The sequence below is a fragment of the Nematolebias whitei genome, chromosome 12 (genome assembly GCF_014905685.2).
Source record: "Nematolebias whitei isolate Nwh7 chromosome 12, NemWhi1, whole genome shotgun sequence".
Lineage (NCBI taxonomy): Eukaryota > Metazoa > Chordata > Actinopteri > Cyprinodontiformes > Rivulidae > Nematolebias > Nematolebias whitei.
In genome coordinates, this window is record NC_056509.1 from 48,436,353 (window position 1) to 48,446,454 (window position 10,102).

General features: G+C 47.0%; 1 protein-coding gene across 1 annotated transcript in view; it reads right to left on the minus strand.

Annotated features, from left to right (window-relative positions):
* myo6a (myosin VIa) overlaps window positions 1-10,102 on the minus strand; it is a gene marked incomplete at its 3' end in the record, with an annotated part of 57,368 nt that overhangs the window by 17,467 nt on the left and 29,799 nt on the right. The window contains 4 exon segments of the mRNA XM_037686029.1: window positions 6,311-6,383; window positions 7,064-7,155; window positions 7,233-7,390; window positions 9,573-9,717. Of these exon segments, the coding sequence (XP_037541957.1) occupies window positions 6,311-6,383; window positions 7,064-7,155; window positions 7,233-7,390; window positions 9,573-9,717 (468 nt within the window).

Genomic DNA, 10,102 nt, shown 5'->3' on the forward strand with positions numbered 1-10,102 from the left:
ATGACCTCTGGATGGGGCCAAAGAGATGACCTCTGGATGGGGCCAAACAGATGACCTCTGGATGGGGCCAAAGAGATGACCTCTTGATGGGGCCAAAGAGATGACCTCTTGACGGGGCCAAAGAGATGACCTCTTGACGGGGCCAAAGAGATGACCTCTGGACGGGGCCGAAGAGATGACCTTGACGGGGCCAAAGAGTCGACCTACAGACGGGGCCGAAGAGATGATCTCTTGATGGGGCCAAAGAGATGACCCTTTGACGGGGCCGAAGAGATGACCTTTTGATGGGGCCAAAGAGATGACCTCTGGACGGGGCCAAACAGATGAACTCTGGACGGGGCCGAAGAGATGACCTTGACGGGGCCAAAAAGTCTACCTACGGATGGGGCCGAAGAGATGATCTCTTGACGGGGCCAAAGAGATGACCTTTTGACAGGGCCAAAGAGATGACCTCTTGATGGGGCCAAAGAGTCGACCTATGGATGGGGCCAAAGAGATGACCTCTGGACGGGGCCAAAGAGTCGACCTATGGACGGGGCCAAAGAGATGACCTATGGACGGGCCAAAGAGTCAATCTCTGGATGGGGCCAAAGAGACGACCTCTAGACAAAGAGAGACGACCTCTGGACAAGTCCAAAGAGTCGACCTCTGGACGGGGCCAAAGAGTCGACCTATGGACGGGGCCAAAAAGTCGACCTATGGACAGGGCCAAAGAGTCGACCTCCGGACGAGGCCAAAGAGTCGACCTCGGGACGGGGCCAAAGAGTCTACCTCTGGACGGGGCTGAACAGTCGACCTCAATCAACCTTTATTTAGACAGGTAAATCCCATTTTGCCTCGAGGACTCATTTACAAGAGAGACCTGATTTCAACAAAGAAAGATGACAACAATGGACAACAGCAACAACAATAAACAATTATAAAAAGTCATACTGCAGGTTTTTTTTTTTTGTTTTATTTTTTTTACAAATAGGATGGCTAAAAGGAAAAGGTAACAAAACAAAAAAAAACAACAACAAAAAAAAAAACAGATTCTAAGGCGAATGTAGAAAACTAAAAACAGGAACATGTCTGCATTGGTCCCTGCCAGGAGTCCAACAGATTCGTAAAGCCACTTAGAGAGGTCAAGGTTGAGAGCTTCAAAAATTTTTTGTAAGATATTCCAGGAAACAGGAGCAGAGTAGGAGAAGGCCCTTTTGCCTAGTTCAGTCCTCATTGAGGGAACAGAGCTGTGAACAGAGCTCTAGACGGGGCCAAAGAGACGACCTCTGGACGAGGCCAAAGAGTCGACCTCTGGACGGGGCCAATGAGATGACCTCTTGACGGGGCCAAAGAGATGACCTCTGGATGGGGCCAAAGAGATGACCTCTTGATGAGGTCAAAGAGACCACCTCTGGACAGGGCCAAAGAGACGACCTCTGGATGGTGCCAAAGAGACGACCACTTGACGGGGCCAAAGAGACGACCACTTGACGGGGCCAAAGAGACGACCTATGGACGGGGCCAAAGAGATGACCTCTGGACGAGGCCAAAGAGTTGACCTATGGATGGGGCCAAAAAGTCGACCTATGGACAGGGCCAAAGAGTTGACCGATAGACGGGGCCAAAGAGTCTACCTCTGGACGGGGCCAAAGAGTCTACCTCTGGACGGGGCCAAAGAGTCGACCTCTGCACGGGGCCAAAGAGTCGACCTCTGCACGGGGCCAAAGAGTCGACCTCTGGACGGGGCTTAAGAGTTGACCTCTGGATGGAGCCGAAGAGTCGACCTCTGGACGGGGCCGAAGAGTCGACCTCTAGACTGGGCCAAAGACACGACCTCTAGACAGGGCCAAAGAGATGACCTCTAGATGGGTCCAAAGAGTCAATCTCTAGATGGCTGTCTAAACTGAAACCCCTATAGTCCAAAAATAACCTGGAGACAGTAATACATGCATTCATTACAGCTAGGCTTGATTACTGCAATTCACTCCTGTTTGGTATCAGTCAGACCTCCATTGCACGACTACAACTGGTCCAGAATGCAGCAGCCTGATTTTTAACCAGTACATGCAAAAGAGAGCACATTACACCAGTTTTGGCCACACTGCACTGGTTACCGGTTCACCTTCGAATCCAGTTCAAAATACTACTGTATATCTACAAATTGCTGAACAGTGTCGACCCCCTATCTCTCTGATCTGCTACAGCCGTATTTCCCACCACGCCCTCTGAGGTCAGTGGACCAGTTGCTCCTCACAGTTCCAGGAACTCGTCTTAAGCGCAGAGGTGACAGGGCCTTCTCTGTAGCAGGACCAAGACTCTGGAACGAGTTACCTCTGCTTGTCAGACAGGCCCCCTCCCTCTCGGTTTTCAAGTCCCGTTTAAAAATCCACTACTATTCAGTAGCTTTCAACACCAGATGATCTGTGTTTTGAACCTGTATGCTCCACACTGGTTTGTCATCATTATCTGCATCGTTTTTATGTCTATATTTTGATTTACTTCATTTTGTATTTTGCTTTGTATGTTGCCTGATGTTCTGTCTGTACAGCACTTTGGTTGGCCTTGTAGCTGTTTTAAGTGCTCTATAAATAAAGTGGTATGGTATGGTATGGTATGGTATGGTATGGTATGGTAGATGGGGCCAAAGAGTCGACCTCTAGAGGGGCCAAAGAGTTGACCTCTGTAAGGGGCCAAAGAAACTATCTCTGGACGGGGCCAAGAAGACGACTTCTGGACGAGGTCAAAGAGTTGACCTGTGGACGGGTCCAAAGAGACGGCCTCTGGATGGGGACAAAGCGTCCTTGTAACATCTCGTAACATCAACCAATGCAGAGATGTTCCTGTTGTTAGTATTCTACACCACCTTACAACCTAGCTGTTTTTTTTGCTACTTTTCCTTTTAATTACCATTTTATTTTCACTTGTTAAAAAAAAATTGTATGCATCCTTTATGATTGTCTATTATTGTCTTTGTTGTCCACTTTTGCCATCACTCTTTGTTGAAATCAGGTCTCTCTTGTAAATGAGTCCCCGAGGCTCAATGGGATTAACCTGAAGAAATAAAGGTTGAATGAAAATTGTCGACCTCTGGACAGAGCCAAAGAGTCGGCCCCTGGATGGGGCCAAAGAAACGACCTCTGGACTGGGCCATAGAGACGACATCTGGATGGGGCCAAAGACGCGACCTCTGGACGGGGCCAAAAAGACAATATCTGGACGGGGCCAAAGAGATGACATCTGGATGGGGCCAAAGAGTCGACTTTTGGACGAGACCAAAGACATCTGGATGGGGCCAAAGAGACGAACTCTGCACGGGACCAAAGAGTTGATCTCTGTACAGGGCCAGAGTCGACCTTTGGACGGGGCCAAAGTGTTGACCACTAGACGGGGCCAAAGAGTTGACTTGTGGATGGGGCCAAAGAGATGACCTCTGAACAGAGCCAAAGAGACAACCTCTGGACGGGACCAAAGAGACGACCTCCTGTCTGAGGATTCCTTGTTTTCTCGTAAAACTCTGTTCTCTGCTTCATGATTGTGCTGCATTTGATACAGTTGATCACAATATTTTACTACAGAGGCTTGAATATGATGTTGGGATTACAGGAACAGCTCTAAAATGGTTTAAATCACATCTATCTGATAGATTCCAGTTTGTAAATGTAAATAATAAATCTTCATACACCAAAGTTAGTCATGGAGTTCCTCAGGGCTCAGTGCTTGGAGCAATACTCTTTACTTTATATATGCTTAAATTAGGTAAAAATATTAAACAACATGGGATAAATTTTCATTGTTATGCTGATGACACACAATTATATTTGTCCATTAAACCCAATGAATCCAATCAGCTACTTAGACTACAAGCATGTCTTAAAGACATAAAAACCTGGATGACCCTTAATTTTCTCCTGTTGAACAGACAAGACTGAGGTTTTGGTTTTTGGACCTGAGCACCTTAGGAATGAATGTTTCAGTCTTTCTCCCTCCTTAGATGCATTAATCTGTCCTCCAGCTCTAATGTTAAAAATATTGGTGTTATTTTTGATCAGGACATGTCTTTTATCCCCCACATTAAAAACGTTACTAGAACCTCCTTCTTCCACCTGCGTAATATCACTAACATTAGAAACATCTGATCTAAAGATGATGCAGAAAAACTGGTCCATGCATTTGTCACGTCTAGACTGGACTATTGCAATGGTTTATTATCTGGGTGTCCAAATACTTCTTTAAAACGTCTTCAGTTGATCCAAAATGCTGCTGCCAGAGTCTTAACTGGAGTTACTGGGAGAGATCATATCTCTCCAGTTTTAGCTTCTCTCCATTGGCTCCCTGTCAAATCCAGAATAGAATTCAAAATCTTACTTCTAACCTACAAAGCTCTCAACAACCTAGCTCCATCTTATATTACAGATCTTATTGTTCCATATTTTACTAACAGAGCACTTCGCTCTCAGACTGCAGGTTTACTTGTGGTTCCTAGAGTTTACAAAAACAGAATGGGAGGAAGATCTTTCAGTTCTCAGGCTCCTCTCTTGTGGAACCAACTTCCAGTTTCTGTCCATGAGGCTGACACATTGTCCAGTTTTAAGACTGGGATTAAGACTTTCCTTTTTGATAAATCCTATAGTTAGGGTCGGCTTGGGTTTCCTGAGCTGTCCCTTAGTTCTGCTGCTATAGACTCAGACTGCTGGAGGACAAACTGACCACACTTTTCACTCTGCTACTGTCTTTACTTACTCTGCTCAACCTGTTTTGTATTTGTTTGTCTCTCCTTCCTGTCCTCTCAACCAGCCGGTCAAAGCAGATGGTCTCTTGTCCTGAGCTGGTTCTGCTGGAGGTTTCTTCCTGTTAAAGGGAGTTTTTCTTTCCACTGTCTCCACTGTGCTTGCTCAGGATGGGAGACTGCAACGAAGCCAAGATTCATCTTGTCTGCTGGATTCCTTAGATAGAGAACTTTACTAACTGGCTTTTATGTGAATGTTCCTGTAAAGTCCTGAGACAACTTTGTTGTGGTTTGGCGCTTTAGAAATAAACTGAATTGAATTGTTTGTTTGTCAGCTGCCCGACGGGATTTCAAACAAACAAAAACAAGTTCTCTCTGACTCGCTGCAATGTCTCGTGTTGAGCTGGACGTCAGAAAAAGAAGCCTCATCAACCTCGTTTCCCTCAAGTCGCCTCACGTACATCTGCCCACCAGCTGATGGAGGAACCAAGACATGGCCCGGTCCGAGCTTTTGTGGCTCCGCAGCCAAGGGTCAAATGGCAGATGGCAAGGAGAGCTCCACTTAGGGTCAAAGGTCAGAAGGCACAGAGGGCTCAGCCGAGGGTCATAGGTCAGATGGCACCAAGGGTTTGGAGACAGTTGAGAACTGAAAGTCACAGTCAACAGGCCAGAGACAAGCCTGGTCCTGTAGGTACGTCCACTTCATTTCACCGAGATGCAGCAGGTCAGGGATCAGAGAAGAGCCAGGTCATAAAAACCCAACCAGATCCTCTCGGCAGGACTTCTCAAGACCTGAACCTGAAGCACCAGGAACAGGCAGATGTGGTACCATCAGAACCTTCTGCTACTCATGGGTCAAAAAGTTGTAATTTTCACACAGAGTCCAAAAATCGACTTGAAAGATGAACAAAAGCTTTTAGAAAAGACTTCAAATAGGCAGCATGGTGGCTCAGTTGGTAGAGCTGTTGCCTCTCAGCGAGTAGGTCACCGGTTCAAATCCCGGTCCGGGTGTCATTCTGGGTGGAGTCTGCATGTTCTCTCCGTGCTGCGTGGGTTTTCTCTGGGTACTCGGGTTTCCTCCCACAGACCAAAAAACATGCAAGTTAGACTGATTGGTAACTCTAAATTGTCCTTAGGTGTCCCTGTGATGGACTGGAGACACGGACACCAGTGACACGCTGCCCCCCCCCACCCCCGAAGCGAAGATGATGGACGAACTTTTAAAATAAAACTTGTCAATATTGTTTAAAATGAGCGTCTCAAACTCTTAACATGTTTCATTCTTTAAACTTCCTGTTTTCATCGTTTTCAAGTTTGATTTAAACTTTTCATATTTAATAAATAAATTTAAACTTTTCATATTTAATAAATAAATTTAAACTTTTCATATTTAATAACTAAATTTAAACTTTTCATATTTAATAACTAAATTTAAACTTTTCATATTTAATAAATAAATAAAAGGTTATTTTTGAATGACTCTATAATTAAAACATTTGATGTCCTCACAGGAAACAACAGGACTGAATAAAACCAGTTATTAATTAAATCAAGTCCTGAATGGGAGCAGAACCCAGCAGAACCCAGCAGAACCCAGCAGACCTATGCAGTCCTGGTTGTCGACGTAGTGGACCTCGTTGACTCCCAGGCCCTCTCTCTGGTACAGCTCCTGCTCCTGTAAACCAACAGAGACATCTTAATTAGAAACTGTTAGAGACACTAAGACACCTTTGACAGTTTGATGGACCTGGGTCAGTTCAGACTGGTAGACCCTGGTCTGGACCTAGGAGACCCTGGTAGACCATTGTCTGGACGTGGTAGACCCTGGTCTGGACCTGGCAGACCCTGATAGACCCTGGTCTGGACCTGGTAGACCCTGGACTGGACCTAGTAAACCCTGGTCTGGACCTGTTAGACCATTAGACCCTGGTCTAGACCTGGTAGACACTGGTCTGGACCTGGTAGACCCTGGTCTGGACCTGTTAGACCCTGGAATGGACCTAATAAACCCTGGTCTGGACCTGGTCTGGACCTGTTAGACCCTGATCTGGACCTGGTAGACCCTGGTCTGAACCTGTTGGACCCTGGTAGACCCTGATCTGGACCTGTTAGACCCTGGGCTGGACCAGTTAGACCCTGGTAGACCCTGGTCTGAACCCGTTAGACCCTGGTAGACCCTGGGCTGGACCAGTTTGACTGTGGTAGACCCTGGTCTGAACCTGGTAGACCCTGATCTGGACCTGGTAGACCCTGGTCTGAAGCTGTTGGACCCTGGTAGACCCTGATCTGGACCTGTTAGACCCTGGTAGACCCTGGGCTGGACCTGGTAGACCCTGGTCTGGTGGTGTTCCTCACCTCCTTCAGGATGCGCTCGTTGAAGAACTGCTGCAGCTTCTCGTTGCAGTAGTTGATGCAGAACTGCTCGAAGCTGTTGTGTTCAAAGTACTCTGAAAAACACAGCAGGTCATTAAAACCCAGCCCGGTTCCTTTGGATCTGTGGATCCTGGTCTGGAGACAAACTGACCGAAGCCGGCGATGTCCAGGACACCAATGAAGTTGGCGGACGAGTCGAAGGGGAAGCACTGGTTGACTCTGGTGACCACGTGGTCGAACAGCCGGCTGTAAATAGCCTTCGCCAAGGCGTCCCGCGCGTTGTTGGCCTGCTCCACCTTCAGGGGGACTCTGGGGAGACAGAGGACATGGAACAGTCCGGATTTATAAAATCTTTACCGTGTGGGGCGGATCCAGATTAAACAAAGAGGCTGAGAAACTCAAACGAGGTTTCAGGCCTTCAGTGAGTCATCTGCATACAGTAAACTCTACAAGTCATGTTTGGTTTATTTTACAGGCCAACGTCTAAATTATTCTTTATTCATGTCCAGAAATTTGGAAAAGACTGTTTTTCATGAACTTCAGATCTTTTTAGATTCTTGTTGTTAGTGAAACGTTCCAGTCAGGTTTTAAATCACATCATCGCTCTGAGACATTAAATCTAATGATCTTCTTTTACTCCAACAAAGTTCAGTCTGGACGGTTTCTGTTTTATGTTGAGACGTTTTGTCCTTCATCCAAAGGACTTCATCAGTTTGAGGAGCCACAGACAAACTGTGACCTAGAAGCAGCAACATTCCCATAAAGGACCAACCAGTTTGATGGTGATAAGATGGTTTCTGGGGCCCACCCTCTCCCTGTCGACTCCTCTCAGGCAGCCATAGCGGTTCAAAACAGCAAAGTTCATGCGCAATAATCCAGGTTAAAAATCCTGTATTATTTACCTGGATTATTGAGCAAGAACCTTGATCTGGTTGTTTTAGTTCTTTTAAATTCAATTCAGTTTATTTACATCGCACCAAGTCACAACACCGTTGTCTCAGGGCACTTTACAGGAACATCCACATACATAGAAAAGACAATCAGTAAAGTTCTCCATCTAAGGAAGTGTTAAATGTCGACTCTGTTTCTTTCAGTTCTTTTCGATGTCGACTCCGGTTCAACACCTGTTGCCAAAAGAGGGAGGAGCATAGAGTGACCTATAAGAGTGGAGGAAGGAGTACGCAGGTCAACTACATTCTGTGTAGATAGGTGCATCAGGTCTACAGTGCCCGGGTGGTGAACAGAGAAATCCAGCTGTGTGGTCTGGAGCAGGCAGGACGAGGTGCACGGCCGACGTTTGAAGCCACTTACTCTGCGTTCCATGTTTGGCCCCTCCCCTTTCTGCTGCCATCCTAACCCTCCTGCTGCCCTTGGGTCGACTAAGGTCTCCTGGATCATTCTGACCCAAGGCCAGCAGGAATCACCATGACAACCAGTGACTCAGCAGATTCTGGCTCTTCTATATTGCCCAGCATGCACTGCTTCATTCCATGTTTCCATCATGGCCGCCCCACAGATCCTGTTCTGGTTACAATTTTTAGGTTTAAATAAAAAGAATAAAAGTTGTTTTTGTTTTGCAGAATTTTGGATTTAAAGTCTTAACAGGTTAGATCTGATGTTTCACAATAAAGCTCATGGATCCACTTCAAAATAAGAGTCTGGCTCAGTCGGAGCTTTAGTTGAAAACAAAGGAAGCTGATCAAACAACAGACTTGCAGAGGTTCTGACCCGGTCCAGATGGCTCATCTATCAATACATAAGTGTCGCTGGTGGAAGCGTCCGATACGATGCGCTGCGTTTAAGGACAGTAGGAAAAGGCAGCGCATCCTTCAGCCCTGCGCTCTTAACGAGCTGCCGCTCCTCTGAGCTTCGTTAGGCTTCGGCTGTTTGTCTAACTTAAGCTGATGTCAGCAGCCACGTCTCTCTGGACAGCGATAACAAGACGAGCGGCGCATCGGCCATCTGGTTCCGCTGCAGTGTTTGGGTTGGCTCATACGGGCCGGACCAGAAACTCTGAGCTTAATATGCTAATCAGTCATGAAGCTGTGTTTTGGAGGTGGAGCCTCCTGAGGAGAATTTTTCAATCTGCTCAGGTGTTTTAGGGCCAGAGTTCTGCAGAACCAGAACCAGAACCAAAGAAATTGGTCCACGTGGTGGAAAAAAAAAAACCTTGTTTAGAATCAAAGCTGAAGTTCTGTTGGAGGAAAAGCTGAGGTTCTGAACTTTACAGAACAGAAGGTTCTGGTTCTGTTTGCTTAGCTGCATTTTAGCTTGTGTTCAATTTTAGCTGTTCACCTAGTCTTAATTTCAGTTCAGTAAAATTTAGCGTTTAGCTACCGTGTTGCTAATTACAGCCACTGTTCTGCTCATGTTAGCCTTTAGCTTTGCTAACGTTACCTTTGGTCAGCTCATTTAAACAGCTCAGTTTCAGCTTTGTCAGTGTCAGCTCAAGTTCGGCTCGGCGTGTGTGCAGGAGGGCGGGGCCTCTTACTTGATGGCTGTTCCTTTAACGCCCCCTGCTGACGTCACCATGACCCGTGTGGTGAGGCTGACTCTCAGGTCATCCTGGTCCAGGCGCAGCAGCTCGGCGCAGTGCTCCAGGGTCTGACCCGACTGGTTCCGGATGGTGCAGCCACCTGCGAGACGGGGCGAAGACGTCAGGAGGTTAATCATTAATCTGATGGGGGGGTTCTGATCCACAGATTACTGAAACTAAAAGGATGAAGATTACAGAAGAAAGCAGACTTCCTGCCTGGACCGAAAACTTTCAAACATGTCTAACGTGGACTGACAACCCCCCCCCCCCCCCCCCCCCCCCCCCCCCCCCCCCCCCCCCCATTGCTGAGAGGAGCAGTGATGTAAACACCCCCCCACCCCCAGAACACAAAGGACAAGAGTTCTTCTCTTATCTTCACAGAAACATCCATCATCAGCAGCATGAGGAGGAGAGACAGGAGAGATGACAATTACAATCACCAATCACAGCCTCTCAGGTGACCAATCACAGCCTCTCAGGTGACC